Source organism: Anarrhichthys ocellatus, unplaced genomic scaffold (assembly GCF_004355925.1).
Source record: "Anarrhichthys ocellatus isolate YVR2014 unplaced genomic scaffold, GSC_Weel_1.0 scaffold3, whole genome shotgun sequence".
Taxonomy (NCBI): domain Eukaryota; kingdom Metazoa; phylum Chordata; class Actinopteri; order Perciformes; family Anarhichadidae; genus Anarrhichthys; species Anarrhichthys ocellatus.
The window spans coordinates 5,275,329-5,292,909 of record NW_022280033.1 but is presented as its reverse complement, the minus strand read 5'-3'; the positions used below and the strand labels follow the sequence as shown (position 1 = coordinate 5,292,909).

Below are 17,581 nucleotides of genomic sequence, written 5' to 3'. Positions count from 1 at the left end.
CTCAATCAGTGGCCTTGTTTCATAAAGGTCATGGAGAAGTTGCCAAGATGAGCTGCATGTTTGTGCCGAACACTGAGGCGTTTTCATGGACAGTTAACTTCATTATTCACTCACAGCTGGGGAACGCAGACAATTTAAACCGCACATTCATGAATTACAAAATGAGCCGCTGGTGTCCAGATGTTCAGAAATAACTTCATCTCCAGCTCTTTCTGACCTCAGCTGCTGCGATGTCGAGCAGTTTATTTCCATAAATGACCAACAGGAGGAGCCACATTCTTAAAAATAGTTTTATTTGATCACAGAACTGTTTTAAGCTGCAAAATATGTAACATTTTAATGGTCCATAACTCCCATACCAACCAAAGTATGGAAGAACAGACCAATGTTGTGCTTATAAACAAACATTTAGGATGTACACAGCTGGCTTTATGACTAGTGTACATCTAAAGCAAACTTCAAACAAAAAGCATCAAAAAGGCCACAAAAATATACCAGACCGGCATCAAAGCCCTTTATCTCCGCCGCATTCAGAACACTATCTCGGCTACAGCCAAGTGGTAAAGTTTGAAAAACATACTAAACTCTACTTCTGATACAAAACTTATCTTACATGAAAATGGGTTTAAATGAGAAATGTCACAGGCTCGAGAAAAACCCAAGAATGAGATTAAAAAGTCTCCTAATCTCATTTACACATGGCACATTTCACGATACTGATAATGGCATATTCTTTTTGCTGCGATCAATAATACATTGGAGCAAAATGTAACCGGAAGACATAGTGACAGTACAACTTCAACATGTGGACAGAAAATGTGACTTGTGTTTTCAGATAAACCAAATAGACCCATGCTGCTGCAACATCCTCTAAACTACAGACACCCCCCTCTAAGAGATGAACATTCAGCCGATAGTGGACCAGATTATTGATTAAAACCTCGTCTTTAGGTTTCAGTCCGTCCTTACATTCTTTGAGAATTTACTGATCTGTTATGAGTGAGTTTACAAAACACAAAGTGGTTTACACACACACACACACACACACACACACACACACACACACACACAGTTTGATGGGTCGTGGGCTCCCTTCAAAGTTCATCATTTCCCATGTTGTCTTCTTGTATTTGGCTTGATCAGAGTTAAAAAGCTGCAACAGTCCAGAGTGAAGTCATTCAAAAAAAAAAAATATATATATAACACGTTGCGGATCAGTTAAACATAATTAATACATAAACTGACAGGTTTATGTAGACGAGCCGAACACCAGAATCTAAGAGCCTCATTTATAAAAACAAAAACTTTATTTACACACCATCATAACTGAATGTGACCGTTTCAAAGAAAGTGTAAGATGTTTAACTTTACTTCACATAAAAACATCGTTTTATCATTTTTTAAATCATTTTTTGCATTAGAATATTTTATGAAGGAGGCTCTAGGATACTACGTGTACAGTCCGTCTTCATTAACTCTGTCTGGGCTCAAGACTTGTGATATCTGGGGAAATTTAAAACACCTCGGAGAATCTCTGCCGTCGTTTCCACGATGAGTTTTGGTTTTGATTCGCTTGTCTAGTTGCACTCTGAACTCTTCAAATCATCTCAGAGAAACAAGCCGTTTTGACCAATGGCTGCTGAGTTTGGAAGAACACTAAATATTCAGTAGCATATTTTAGCTTATATTGTTGCTGAGATGGCTGGATGAGTCGAGTCTCTACTGTACACTTGAGAGGACTTAGGTCCTCTAGTCTTCTGGTCTGCTGTGCCGTCTCCACTCGGTCGGAGATAGTTGACAGGTCGAGTGTTTGACGGCGTCGTGGTCTAATCTACGTCTACTGAAGGGTCTGCTGGAGGTTTTAGATCATGGCCCGGAAAGCAAAGGAGACTCCAGCGCCCAGCGCCAAGCCGAGGGACAAGAAGAAGGCCATGATGGCCCCCGCCGTCTCCGCCTCATGCAGTGGCACCTTCCTGTACAGAGACAAGAGAGGGACAAAACTCATTAGGAAGGAAAACACAATGGTGTTCTACACACGGTGTCAATTCATCCTGTTCTGTGTTTTATCTTGTTGCAAGACAAACGTCTCCTTTGGGGATTTGAAACATGATCACTCATGTCTGTATGGCAAGTAAGGTGCTACTGCCCAAAGTGGGTTAGCTTAGCTTAGCATAGCTGAATGCATGGAAAACTGCTAAACTGGCTGTGCATTGGCCAGCACCCCTAAAGCTCTGTCATCTTCATTTAATTATACACAAACGAATATAAAAACAACAGTTTGTGGTTTTATATCCTTATAAGCTGTAATTATATAATAAAAATGAAATATCTTCCTCTTAATCCACCAATTATTCGGTCTCAATCTTCTCAACCAATACTCTGAAAGAATCTATCAAACCTGACTCTGGTCATTCTAAGTGTACCGTCTGGATGTGTGCGTTTCTTACTTGGGTCCAAAGCACATGCAGAGACTGGCCAGGTATCCGTTGGAGAAGGAGAAGACGATCATGAAGATGATGTACAGGGCGTCGTGGCTAAACACCACGGGGAGGTAGTAACGAGGCTGGACGTTACACAGCATGAAGAGAGGGATGAAGATGACCCGCAGGCCCACCATGACAGGAAGCCATCTGCTGTCTTTACCCGGCTGGAGGGAGGGAGAAAGGGACAGACTTAACAACACTTTAACATACTTCTGGGTGCTTCCTTAGCCTGATTTACATCTACGCATGTGTGTATGTGCAGATTACTATGGGTGCTCTGGTGCTTAAGTTGGAGAAACACGGACAAAGCTGTATAAAGACAACAGTTTAAAGGACCGTGAGTCACAAAGCATCTCAGAAGAAGCGGTTCCAGGTCCTGATCAGTGTCGTCTAATGATGGTAAATAAACTTGCTCTAATAAGCTGCATTCCAGTGCAGGTCAGACTGGGTTAACCAACTGTACTCACTTTGTACAGAATGAATTGATTCAATTTGATCACTTCCTCTGGATCTCAAAGAATAAGACTCGTTTATAGATCTATGTTTTTCTTGGACAAAGTTTTAAGAGATCTTTGCTTGGAAAGAAGCGAACATTTGACGGACAAAAGAGGGAAAAAAAACATTCAAACCAACTGGTGAATAAAACACATGACAACAGGCGTTATTATGAGCCTAAACAATCTATTAAGGCTTGTAGCAGCATAAAACATAAAACATAAAACAAACCGGCGATCTCAGGAACAAAACTTGTCTCCTTTATTTTCCCCCCAAACCCTTAGTGACTGATGTTCTTCCACTCACGACAGCGATTTATTCATGTGTAAACATTGTACGCAGCCAAAAGCTTCTATTTAAGTGCGTCTGTTCTCCGTAGCGCCATTCGCCTGACAGACAACAGCAGATCACACTAAATATTGTGATGTGGTCATTATAAATGGACTCTATAAGGCAAACGTGTATAAACTAGAGAGATATTTCTCAATTGATTTGTTGATGGGGCTGCTTGAGGTAGCAAAGTTCACGTATTAGTCACTGTCATTACTACAAACTGGTACATTTTGAAATATGCTTCAGTAGTATTTTACAGTATTAGCAGTTTTTAGGGGCAGCATACATAAAAGGAAGCTGTAGGTCCGCCTGAGACTACCAGACAGTCGCCTGGATAGATCCACTGATGGAGCTCTGAAGCCAGAGAAAGGGAAGAGGAAGCCCAAACCTACAGAGAAGGTGGGAAAGGTGGAGCCTCGTCGGTAAAACGTGTGTTACGTGTGTTTTAGTGTTACTGACCCACATGCAGACGGCCGTCAGACTCCTGCCAGCCCAGTCCATCAGGTTGAAGAGGAGGAAACACGACACAGGGATGAAGTAGTTTTCTGAAAAGGGAGCAAGACAAACAAGCCGTTACTAACAACAAAGATACTGCAGAGGTCTTTCCTTGACAGAAAACCCTCAACCTCGGTGGGCTTAGAAAGCACAGAAAGTATCAAATCATTCTCACAAACGTTTTAAACTTCTTTGGTGTTTTGTTATTTATTTTTTTCGCTGTGACTCCAAACTGATAACAGCTTTCTGTGCACAATGAAGGACAACGAGCTGCACTGCAAGCCAACAGGGAAGAGAGATTTCACAAAAGACAGATCCTCTGTGGAGTAATCCTTTAAAGGAGATACCAATTTAAAGATACTAGATACTAAAACTAATTTCTATATTTTCACAGGCTGCGCTCATGTTCATAAATAAAGGCTTGTCCACTGCACTTTCAATATAAACTACATATATCTGCATAGACAGCAGCAGTTAAGGCTGATTTAGTCATCCCTCTCAAATGTCTCTATCTACGGCAGCAGTGTAGCTTTGTATAGATGTTAGAAATGGAGACTCACCCCAGGTGCCCCCATCTGCTACCGTCGACTTGACCTCCACTGTTACGGCCGGGAAAATTCCAATGGTGACGGTGAAGATGAAGCACACCGACAGAGCCATCACCCAGATCTGAAGAGCACAAGACGATCATAATCAATATTTAGGTAACTATGTTGATCTCTGTCGAACAGGAAGAGGGTGGATGAAATGCATGAAGAGGTCACTAGAATGAAGCTAGATCTAACTGGTGATGCTGAATGGCAGCTAGTTATTACTGCCCAATCAAACAGCCAGAGGTGATGTTTTGAATGCTAAGAATGTGTCACAGCAGACATATCTACTTTTTTGGCATTCATTAATTTGCCTTTATACATCACAATGTGAAGAAGTCATTTCACCTGTTTGAAGATGTTTATCACCGACACGGTGGGCTTGGCCTCGTCCTCCACCAGACTGACCACCGGTCGCTTCTCTGCTGGGCTTTCTGAGAAACAACACAAACAAACACCTCTCTATCGTTACATTGGTCAAGCGACACATGGGAGTAAACGCCGTCGTTCCCACATTTGAGTGGGTGTACGCACGAGACTTTAATTGTTCTGTAACACCAGGTTCCCATTACGTTCGCACACACTAGTAATTAACAGCACAGACTGGTCGAGCTGTCGCCAAAACACAAATGTGAAACACTTTCAGCGGGTTTGGCTTCCTGGTCAGTGTGTAGTAAAGAGACCTTTGGGTGTAAAGGAGACACTAAGGCTACAAATCGATCAGAAAGAAATCCAAATGTGATGTCTGACACAAAGTGACTCATGATTAATATTAGTGGTGTCACGGATCACGGATCACTCGTGAACCGCGGATCAATCAAGTATTTTTTTCTTTTTTTACTCTTTAATCATCATCGTGTGTAATACAGTTTTACTGCTGCTTTTCCTTTTCAAGTAACAAGTCCCCGAATATCAATGCAGAGTGTCAGTGAACAGATATAAAGCAGTAGTGTGTTCACGTGAACGGAGCAGGTTAAAAGCATTTAACGGCGAAGTTCATGGCGAGCGCAGGAACGTCAGAAGCCGCGGCGTTTATTTAAGTCGCAAGTTTGGGAGCATTTTGTCTTCCCTGTAACCTATAATGACGGATGAGGGTGGTGGACGAAACCATTACCGTATGGAGGCATTATTTAAAGAGAAAGACACGATAACGGCAATACATTGGTATGTCCACACATATGAAGAGCCACCATCCGGTCTGTTAGCGAAGGGGGACACTCCGTTGTAGAAAACAAAGGATTTCTAAATCTGGTTAAAATGCTTGAGCCACGCTACAAAATCCACTCACGCACCCACTTCAGCATGAAGCTTGTTCCAGGCCTCTATGAAAAGGAAAAGACTGTAGAGACCGCTTTCACCACGGCGGAGTGATTCATAGTCCGGTGCTGTAGACGCCCCCTCTGTGAGAGTCACACAGACACACATCTGGGGCAGGTGCTGACAGAACTATCAGAGTGGAAGCTAGACAGGCCCAATAATATCCCAGTCACCACAGAAAGGTCTACCCTCTCCCCAGACAATGGAGATATTCTCATATTTTTGAAAATAATGTCACAGTAATGGTAAATATTATGTCAGTGTATTTGAATGACATAACCTGACAGGAAGTAAACATAGACCCAAGTTGTTGCCGGGCAGTTCAGTGTAAACAGTGGAAGCTAGCTCACTGGCTGATTCTTTCTTTCAATATTGATCAAAGGACGAGGATATCAACATACCTCATGTTGCACTTAAACAGAATTCTTGAATGTATTATTTTTATTTATTCATTTCATTTTGTTTCAAATTGGACATCTTCAAGTTCTTTGCTTTAAGTGTTCTTGAAGTTCTTTAATTAATAAATGGAAAGCAAAGTTATATTTGTCTCCTCCCCTTTTCTTTGTTGATCCGAAAAATGATCCGAACCGTGACTCCTGAACCGAACCGTGAGGTTTGTGATCCGTGACACCCCTAATTAATATCAGAGCGTTATCCATCACATCAAACTGAGAGACAGAAAATACAAAACTGATGGCCATAACATAAACATGGTGTTATTATGTTAACCTGTGTTCATGTTGAGGACGTCATTCAAAGAACACGTCCATAATTGTTAACTTTTGGATTACGTACCTTTTGTGTGTACGTCCATATTGTTCTCCTCATCAGCAGAGGGTGAGGATCCATTACTCTCCATGTAGAACTGGAAAAACTCCTGTTAAGAAAAACCATAATGAGGCGAGTCCACCGAGCCAGAGTAGAGCAGAGAGAAAAGGATACAGGGACCACATTGTGGTCTCTGAGCTTCTGCTAATCCTCACTGGCAGATGTATTAGCCATCACCTCCACAAGGAGTGGAGTGTGGACTGGTTTAACATTTTAAAAAAAGATGCAACTACAGACAGCACTGAATCTAAACGCATGCAGCACTTATCTTAAGCTAAGGAGGTATTTTTTCCAAAAAGGTACAAAGTTAATGAGAGCAGAAATGGGCACAAAAACATTTGAAAGTGGTTTAAAACAAATGATTTCTAGTTCTTTTAAGCATGTGGTATTGAACACTGTGAGGTCTTACCATCCTGGGCAGCACAATGTAAGACATTATGGCCAGAAGAATGACCACACAGGCTGTGATGAAGTAACCAAAGGCGCTGTCCTGCAGGGCCGATCCAGCTACACACAAACACAACACACACAACAATCATCAGCGGTTTGCTTCATATCGGTATTGATCTAGAGCAAATGTTTCTCATAGTGTTAGTATTCCTCAATTCAAATGTATTAGACTAACCCACAAGTAAAAAATGTGCTTTAAAACCTCAAGAAATATCTGTATGTTGTCAAATCCCAATGGCAACATAATACTGAAGCTAATAATGAAATAGGTAAACCATTCTCACTTCCCATAATTCACCCTCAGCAGCTAACGTCAGCACAGCCACATGGACTGGGGAGACATTCCTCAATGCAGTCTGCTGTGGTTGGATTTCTTTTGGTGAGAAACTGAACAAGCACATCTGACAGAAACAATCCTGAGTGGCAGAAGAACTTCCAAGCATCTAATTGTGTTTTCTGTCTAGCAGATCAAATACAAAGCGCAGCCACCAACATTTGTTAATCTCTTAACATCTGGCTTTTACCAAATCATTTAACACATTTAATATGTAACAATATTTGGGTGTGGATGTGTGTCTCAAACTTTCAACTAAAAGCAGAAGTAAAGTTAGTAACTAGCAAGTTTTACTTTCTGTCACTATTTTATTAGAAGTTAGAAGTTGTGCAAGACATGGAAAGACATATTTCTCGAAATGGCATTGCAGTAGACGGGGATTGTGCAACAAAACATTAAACTCGTCTTGCTTCAGCGGTATCTCCTAAAACGTTAATGTACAGCAAAGTGTTTTTGTCGTTTTGTCCACCTCTTGTGTATCCTCACTTCTAATGACAGAAGAAGAAGTGTACTTTGTGTGTGTGAGACATACTGGCCAGTGCGCAGATCATGGAGAAAGCGGCGAAGGTGCCGGCCAGCCCCTGTCCACTCATGATGGGGGTGGTGTAGGAGGCGGGCAGTATTCCTGCCAGGCCGAACAGACTGCCCTGAAGAATCGCCCCGAATGCTGGGAACAAGACCAGGAAGTTCAATCAGTAAACGTTAAAGAGCCGCTGGGACACAGGAAGAAACACACTGACCCACAGCAATAGAACAAAAGTCACAAACGGGGAGATGACATCCTTTCCGAAAACAACATCGAGCAAATTAATTGTTTTACAGAACTGTTATATAACTATTGTCTTTCTCTCACTTCACACAGAGTTGAAGCCAATAAGGCGACTCGCATCACACCGATCGTTAACAACCATTCATACAGCGACTTTGGAGCTTAATTAGCTGCAGAGATGTTTCCACTAAGAGGAATGTACAGACGTCTATATCAAAGCTTACAGGTCAGAATGTCCTCCACTCTAAGTCAAACAAGATGGGCTGTTCCTCATGAAGACCTGCGGGACAGGACCGGCCCAACGGGGATACGGAGGGGGGTGAGCTTATCCCTGCTGCTCAGTGGGTCATTGTAAATAAACAAACAGCAGAGAGATTACAGACTGTGTTCTGAAGCTCAGTGTGATATGAGATAATGTGTGTGTGTGTGTGTGTGTGTGTGGACCCGAAGGAAAGAGATTTTCCCAACACACTGAATGCAGATGATGTTGATCAAAGAAGACGACACATTGTGGAAATGAGATAAAAGTCAATCATTGAGTAACAAAGTCAAATACAACAGCCCTGCAACAAATGCTTCCTCTGTGATATAATGTCCAGTTAACTGCATTTTGTTCTGTGATTGGTTGATCATTGTGATCAAGGTTTCAGCTTTCTTTTGGACTTTCCCTTCAGCGACTACAGATGATGTAATGATCATCAGTTGTGCATTTAGAAACTCACAGTTGATGCAGATAATTTTGATCATGGTGATGGTGAAGAAGGTCAGCGGGGCCACGTCCACCTTGACGAACACCGCCGTCAACAGGAAAACCACCAGGATGACCACGAGGCTACCGATGATCCGAAGCTTCTGAGGAATCCTGAGAGTGAAAGCAACACGGAGAAAATACATTTGAACACGACTACTAATCAAGAACATTAGCCAGATCCATTTTGGACACTTTAAGAATGAATAAAAAATATATATATGTTAAAAAAAGTTGGGTAAATCCAACAAATATGCAGCTACTTATTTGTCAACACACAATAGAAAAGTGTTTGGTGAGAATATAATATGGACGTGTTGTTTATGAACATAAGTAAAAACAAACATTTTCTGATGACATTGGAAAGGGGTCATTGCTCTTCCGGTGAAGTTGAGGTCCTTTCTGACATCTGCCTTATGACTACAGATGAAAAATAGCCTCTTGGCTAACTCTGGCGCATTTACAGCAATGTTTTTACTAATGTGCACTGTCCCTTATCAAATAAACCAATACAACTAATTCAAAAAAGAGTTCAAGAAAGTGAACAATTGAGTGAGTTGGGCTGTAATGTCAGAATGAGCAGCCCAGGAAAAAAAGAGGGAGAAAAAAGAGAAAAGGTCTGCAGGAATAAAGTATAGTGAGAAAGTGAGGGACAGCAGGAGGAAAAGAACAAAAAGAGGTGAAGAAGAAAAGGGGGTCAGGGGGGTAGTAGAGAACATAAATAGCATTCCTGGGTGTGTTTGTATAGGGGCATGGTCAGCCGTGGTCAGGGTCCACCCAAGATCTCGCTCAATCCCACTTTAATGAAAGAAAACACAGTGCAGGCATACGGACATGCATTCACATAACAGGATCATGTAACCTACATGTATGGTGGCATGTGGCGACCAAGGGGTACCGATAAGCAGGAGGCAGAGAGAGCGGGAAACCAAAAAGGTTCGTCCTCTGAATGTCTCGTGTTACCAGATTTCATATGTTGTCCTCGAGGGGTTTAACTAGCTGCTTCCTGCGAGCAGTGAAGTGTACATAGTAGATACAGGAAATGACCAAAGATCTACACGGAGCGGGGTGGATACCTCTGGTGAAGGAAGGAGTTGAGGCAGGTGAAGATTAGCAGCGGCACCATGGCGCAAAGCGTCATCACGTTGTTGAACTTTGACTCCAGCACGTTGTGAGTATCTCCGTCCTCCGAGGTCTCGTTGGTCGCCTGATGGGAGGAGATGTCCGCTGATGGGTCCTTCAGCCTGCTTGTGAAGTACTAAAGAAGAGGATGGAGGGACGCATAGTTACTACGATGGTTATCAGCTACTGCGACTCAACAACAGTGAATGATAATTCATTCGGTATGGAGTCACAAGTTTGAGTCATAGGACTGTAATTTGCAGGAATGTAAGTGGCATCATAATCTAGAACCTTTATTTTCTGAAACATTGCAGGAAGATAAAGCCATCTATTAATTACAGATTCCCAAAAGGTCAATACTGAGAGGCGTTTAGGAACACTAAGAAAACGTAAGAAAATGCAATTCTTGAATCAACGACTCTCTTAAACAACTGAATGGTAAAGGGCTTCTTATTTATCAAAGTGGCATTCAAACTTTTCATTCATCAAAACAAACAAGTATAAACTATTTGAGCTTCAATTAAACAATCCCCCAAAGGGCGGGTTAACCCCTCCAGGACGATGACCTGAAATTCCACATTTTAAGAAGTTAAGTTGTTAGGTAAACAAAACAAAAACATTTGTTTTCCTAAAGTGAGTTGACCTTCTTCTAAGTGGAGCCCAACCTTTTAATTGACTAATGACCAACCACACGGCCACCAACCGGCCTCTTCCTTTCACAACCATCCGTCTGTTGTTCTGAGGATTAACTGCGTTTGGGTGCAAGTATCGTCACATCCAGAAGAATAAAAATGCCCTAAAATGTTTCCTAACTTACCATCGTCGCCGTCATGAAGAAATTCCAGGGTAAGAGGGTTCCCAAGCCCAGGATGAAGAAAATGATCCATACTGCATTGTATCTGTGAAAGAGGCAAAAGGAAGTTCACACGAAAGTACATCAGTGAAGTCACTTAACATCAACAAGTTATTTATTTACTGGGTCTCATCCAAAAGAAATGTTCCACATACTGAAACTAAAACAGAAACTGAGAGCAGCATATTGACATTAATAAGTGTCTGATAGACTCTTATAACAGTTTGGTTCCCTTTAAAACAGTTTCTCTTACTTGTCCCGCGGTGCGTTGATGGCCGTCATGTTTGTTGTTAGACAGTTAGAGGCTCGTGCTCGGTCAGGCTTTGATCAGGGTGGCACCAGGTCTGAAAGACACAGATAACACACTCATGTTTCCAACGCGGTAAACATTCAGAGTCTGGCAGCACCTACATTTTTTATCAGCAGCAGCCATAAGTCGCCCCCCTTTCTATATTTAGCTTATTAATGAGCCAGACAATCTGTGACCAACACAGCAATTAAATAATGGGTTGCAAAATGTTATTTAAACAGTAAAAAAAATACAATAAAACAATTCAGTTGTCAGGTTTAGGCAGCACGCCAGCACCAGTGGAAGAAAAACAACAAGGAGTGGTTCAATGCTCAAGCAAACAAAATTCAAAAAGATCTTTGCCGCTTGATGGTAAAGTTGCATAACGTTTGTGAAACTCACAAGACATCCCATCGGTCAGAGACACGCTTCCCCTCACACAGCATTCCTCATATACAGTATGTGCTACAAAGGACTAAATAAATGCAGAAACGTCACCATTTTCTGCCCCCATTAACCCTTTAAAGAAAACCTTTAATAAACATACTTAGAGCAGAGTTAAACCAGGAACAAAAGACTCCTCTCCTCTGACCAGATGCACAACTAAAGCGACGGCCTCATTTTATACCATGCAGAGGTTTAGTAGGTTGACACCCCACTGTCAGCAGCCCATTGGACCCGCTCCTCTATGCATCTCAGTGTCCATCCCTCCGTCTTCTCTTCACCTCAAACTCCCGTTCTCCTCAACCCTTCCAACACGCTTTTACGCTCTTCGGCATTTAGACGTCAACTTCTAGATTCATAGAATTCAAGTAAATAGTGTAATAATCCTGAGAACAATCGTGCAAAAATGTGAAGGATTTTTTAATTTTTTATTCTGTTGTTGCACAATGTTCTCGAGGGTGTTGCCTTTCACAATCCAAACTGTTCTGTCTATTGCTCAATCTAATCTCTCAATAAATGTCTTGGCTCATTTTATCTGCTGTTGCTCCACTGGCTTGTATTGTGCAACTCGTATTTTCGTATTCCTATTTTCTCCAATTCACTTTTATTACCTCCCATCACTCCTCTTTTCTATATTCCTGCTCTTGTCTCCACCCTCAACGTATCCGACCCCCCCCCGTCCCGTCCTGGCATCTTCTCCCCTGGACCTGATGGAATCCATGCGCTCAGATAGCTTTGTGACACCTTCTCCAAACAGAACAACTTTTCTTCAAGACACTTCCTCTTCAAACGAACACAGAGCTATTTGGCATCAAATCAAGCTAAACAATGCAAGGCAAAGTTAAGTTGTTTTTAGTAAATACATGAATCATGAGCACTTTAAACGCAACAGCTCTCAATGAAATGCACCAATTGATCGGCTCAGGGCATCTGTACCCTAAAAACTAATTAAACGTTAAAAACCTTTTTAATACCTCTAAAAAGGAAAAATATAATACCATTGATGCAGATGGGCATCGGTTCAGAGGACTGAAAATACATTGCGACACAGCATGTTAAAAAACATCAGCAAAGCGGTCTGATTTGCACAAAAGAATTGCATCATTTCAATAGCCAATCACTGTTGAGCAATAGATGTTGGCAAGAGAAACCCTGCCTCCTTCATACATTAGGTACATACATCAAACAGTTTAACAGACGGTTGTCTCCCAAAGTGCACCGACTAGCTTCTTGTTGCTGACAGACGTCACATGATGAGTCCCATGTTTGATCTGGCAGGTCATGAGTTAGGACAGAAACTGCTTTACTGTACATGATGGGAGCCACACACACACTGTAGTCCATTATCATGCATCTACATTACACTGATTAAGGAGTCCGACTCTGAGAAACAGTCTGAGAGAAAGGTCTGTAGCCTGTTAGAGGGGACAAAAGCCCATCAGATACACTGCATTTGTTAAACTTGTAAGCTTGATTACATGGAAATGTATCACGAGATCAGGCATACACTGTGCGAGGTTAGGTTCTAGTTAGCCTCGGTTGGGTTCCCAGTTAGCCTAACCTTGGTTAGGTTAACTATCGGTGATATAATACTATAGTTACTATTTAACTATAGTATTATATCCTACTATAATACTATAGTTACTATTTAACTATAGTATTATATCCTACTATAGCAAGCTGATAGTAGGATATAAACCATACCATCAGCTTGCCACTGATAGCATGGTTTATAAATTTTTGCAAATTGGCAACACGAGGTTACAACACAAAAATAATAAAGATATGTTCAAGTTCATTAATAAACAGTGTCCTGTCCTTAAAAAGTTAATAGTGGGATATCAGATTTTTTTCTTTCTTCAAAAGTCAATATCGGTGTTGGTCTCAGTAATCAAGTATTAGGCATTCATTTATGGTTTTATTACCAGAAGAAGGAAAAACTTGACTTGAGACTCCGTCAGTTTAGCACTTAAGCCTCGACAATGCCTTAGTCCATTTTAAAATGCCATTTGAGAAACAAATAGCTAAATTTGTATTTCACACTTTGTCTCTTTTCCATTTCCCTCTCATTGTCATGACAGAGTCAAATCCTACAGCATCGTCCACACTTGATGAAAGCCAATGGTATTACAGACATACGAGTCTCAGTTTTAACACACTGGCTCAGCTATGTCCCAGATTTCTGTAAAGTAAAGTATGCCTTGCTCAACCTAACGTATCAAGACGAGCCAGCTGGCATGAGTTGCCGGGCGTTGAAAGGTTGCCCACCACACACACAGTCACTTTGCAGTCTGTAGAGTGGGACAAATCTCCAGTTTGGCATCAGGCTGACACTTTACCGAGCTGGCCTCTCAACGAAGTCCAACTCCAACAATCAGCTCTCCAATGGAAAAAGATTTAACGGGTAGACAGTTATTTATCGTTTCCTCCTCTGATGTCAAGGAAAAAAATATGGTTCCAAATCTTGCCAAAGAGGGCCAGTCCAGACTAGTCCGATCGCCATGGTCACACAATGGTGTGCAAAATTTTAATGATGCAACTTAAAAACCTGGTCACTTAGTGTTTAAATTTGCTACATGTATATGTCCGGCATGAGTCTTCTTCTTACAAGACATCAAGACTTCCACAAGCCTCTGCTGATGGTTATTGCACTGTAATCCATGGAGCCATGACACAATACTCCAAGTATCAGTATTAAAACACATTTTATTATCATCAGGTTGGCTTTCCATTCTGTGTTAAAAATGAATGACTTTCATTTTCTTTTTCGTGACACCAAAAACCTCCCGAATATGGAAGGGGCTCTCTCGTACAGGAACAAGAACATCTCCAGTTTCTCTTATACAGGACGATTATTTGGGCCGCTTCTAACGACTTGGACATCAGATGTTTGATCTCTCCATAAGCAGGGAATCTGCACACTGTGGACCTCCTGCACATCACACCCTCCCAGTGGAGCCCATTGCCGTCAGGTGAAGAGAAGCGTCTGGTAACCCATGTATGGTAACGCGTTTCTAGGGATTTTGGCTTCATACGAATATGGAAAAAACCGCCATATTCTGTTTCGCAATGATGCTCTCTTTTTGTTTTGTGTTATAAATCCAGCAGACTTCAGGGATTGGAGTGCACATGGAAGTGGACATAACCAAGTGCGACAAAACAGGAAAATAAAAAATGTAAGTAAAACAGAATTTAGCAGTTTCAGGTGTGACCTATATCTTAACAGAAAAGGACAAGAGTGCATTTTTCTCATCTCACCAGCATACCTCTCTAACTGGGTCGCCTTTATTCCCAGGCTGACACAAAGAATAGTTTGATGGTGGTCATATGATGAGGCGAAGCAAGAATTAACCCTCCCCCCCGAGGTCCTTTCCCAGCGCTTATAGAAGGGGAACACTCGCACAACGTCTACTCTGCCCAGCATTACACTGGAATGTCATTGTAGGATGCAACCAGGGTGAATGGCATTTCTTTTTACATGAATGGTGAAAATTAGCAAAAGGCATGGCAACCTCATGCCAACGGATGCCGTTGTTAGTATGGAGAAGGTGTCACAATCAGGCTTTTGCCTTATGTGTTCTGCGTGTGTTTTTCGGTAGCTCCTCACTCTTCAACTCAGTCACTCCCTCAGCACCAGTCCAAACTCCCTTCACCTGTCCCTTATCTGTAATCAAGCACTCCCTCATCAGCACAACTCTCCTCACCTGTTCTAGTCACTATTTAAACCCCTGTCTTTCACTCACTCACTGCCAGGTCATTGTTTTTCGACTATCTACCCGCCCGTGTTGCTCGTCCTGTTCCCGGTTTCCCAGTCTGCCTGTTCAGTCTTATCCTTGGATTCCCGTTTGTTTTTTGGTTTGTGCATTAAACCTATTTTCCACTTCCCCTGACTGTCTGCTCCTGAGTCCTCATTATGTCCCGTGACAGAAGGTCCTTAAATCCAAATTATATAGGATGTCATCTGGCTAAATAGAATGCAGTATAGATTAAATATCACCAAGTTACACCAGACATTAAAAAGCAAAACTCGAGAGTAAACAAAGGTAGCCTCTGGCCGACTCGCTGTTATCTCCACCTACGCCTTTCTCCCTGAAGCAGAAACAGCAGTGGTCTTTAGTACCATATGGTAGCGGTACGACAGCATTATATCCAACGGATTTTGCCTCACAACTTTCACCACATGCATAATGTCACATGCAGGCTGACTCACTACACTGCACAGCATACTGCGGTCTGCCCACCCTGATCCGACCTCACGGACCCCCCGCCCCCGCCAAAAGCTGATTTAGGACTGTTTGTGGACGGTTCGGCCTCCCGCTCGCCGGACACGAGAGAGCGGTGACATCTTAGCTTCAACCAAAAAGGGAATACGCCTGCTGGGGGGGGGGGGGGGGGACGAGAGACAATGTGCAGCTAGAAGAAGCAGTTCTGTTTGTGAAAAGCATATATATAGCTCTGACCATTCAGCTGATTTATTGTAAGTGTCTGTTCAATAAAAGACATTTGAGAGTTTCACATCACATTTATTTCTCACGGGGAAATTAAAAAGATTCATTTCAACCACACTGACAAGAGTTTCCAAATTCACACCATTCCTAGAATGACCAACCCACACACACACACACACACACACACACACACACAAACACACACACTTGTACATAAAATGCAGCTTGCTCAACAGCCTGAAAACATCCAAGAACCCATCACTGCGTTGCAGCACATTGCCTTTTACAGCCTTGATTCCCATTTCACACTGCGTTTCCTCCTGCTCTTCTTTCAAGGACAGTGCTACCGACTCTGTCATCTGGCAGTCTGAAGACAAGTTAAATATTCAGAACAACGCGAGTCTAACAACAGACCCAATATTAAAAATCTCCTAAAAAGAAGACATCACATCGTTGAGATAAGCTTGAGAAACTCCCCGGATGTCTGTTTTGGATCAAGAGTGAAAAATGAGCGACGGGAAAATATCAAGCTTTATTTATGGCTCTCTGTTGAGGTAATCCCAGTGTAGAAGCCTCTGGTGAAGAAATCAATCTATAGTTCAGCAAAGGATTTAAACATTTATTGTCCCAGAACAACTTGTACCTTGAGTCCGTACTGTAGTTTGCAGTGTAAATTAATTTCTTCAATCAACAGCAGCAATCGCACATCTACACCTACAAACACGGGTTTTAAATGCATCGTCAGTGTCACTGTGAGGCAATGTTCCACACACAAGAGAGGCATTTGAGTCACGCAGCAGGCCTCGGTTACACTGTGGGGACCCTAATGATTGACAAATCAAATTAACTCAAACAAACCTCCACCAACACCGACTGGACCTGGTGTCACAAATCCAATCACCACATACTACTCAGCTTGGCACACGTCGCTGTTCTCAAATCAGGTCTCTACCAGATTATGACGACACTGTTTTGATATTTCACCCGTATTAAACCGTTATGTACGTGTTATTGCTTCAAATAATCAAAAAAAAGTTTTCTCGGTGGAAAAAGTGAAACAACCTATAAGCACATCAAGGTGGCCAGCTGGAGTAGTTTTAACGATTACGTCTCATCGAGAATGAAATAACGAATTATTTTCTTCTTTATTGTCCATTTTGAACAGAGCACACCACTCTAAACATCTCGTCTTTCTGAGGAAGCACAAACATCCCAATGGAAACAGGGTTGTTTGTGTTCTGCTTGCTGCTCAGTGCAGAGAGTATTTTATGATCCACATCTTCAAACCAAAGACAGATCCCCTCAGGGGAGTGAACCTGAGCGATTGTCATGCTTTGTGTAACTGGGATGTGATCGGGGCAATACAAATAAAAGCAGGAAACAATGGCTCTGAGGCAGGAAAAGAGACTTTTGTGAGACACTAACGATAGCTGCATAACAACCCTGGGGGGGGGGAGACTCTGCAAAGAAAACAAAAATGACAAAGGAGGGAGGGATCATAAAAGGTCTCCAAATTCATTGTCTTCACACAGACCCGCCCCTTTACGACCCAAATAATTTCCCGCCACTCAGAGAGACAGAGA

At 42.1% G+C, this 17,581-nt stretch overlaps 1 protein-coding gene across 2 annotated transcripts in view; it reads right to left on the bottom strand.

The window, feature by feature from the left end:
- Positions 1–276: 276 nt before the first annotated feature.
- The window catches only part of LOC116397996 (equilibrative nucleoside transporter 1-like), a 30,813-nt gene continuing 13,508 nt past the window's right edge, over positions 277–17,581 (bottom strand). For both annotated transcript variants that reach the window (XM_031873965.1, XM_031873954.1), the window contains exons 2-13: positions 11,071–11,161; positions 10,782–10,863; positions 9,919–10,100; positions 8,817–8,956; positions 7,858–7,992; positions 6,951–7,048; positions 6,509–6,590; positions 4,745–4,830; positions 4,367–4,475; positions 3,771–3,856; positions 2,448–2,647; positions 277–1,973 (exon numbers count right to left, since the gene is read on the bottom strand). In XM_031873965.1, the coding sequence (XP_031729825.1) occupies positions 1,862–1,973; positions 2,448–2,647; positions 3,771–3,856; positions 4,367–4,475; positions 4,745–4,830; positions 6,509–6,590; positions 6,951–7,048; positions 7,858–7,992; positions 8,817–8,956; positions 9,919–10,100; positions 10,782–10,863; positions 11,071–11,099 (1,341 nt within the window). In that variant the 5' untranslated portion in view covers positions 11,100–11,161 and the 3' untranslated portion in view covers positions 277–1,861. The remainder of the gene's footprint in view (positions 1,974–2,447; positions 2,648–3,770; positions 3,857–4,366; positions 4,476–4,744; positions 4,831–6,508; positions 6,591–6,950; positions 7,049–7,857; positions 7,993–8,816; positions 8,957–9,918; positions 10,101–10,781; positions 10,864–11,070; positions 11,162–17,581) is intronic.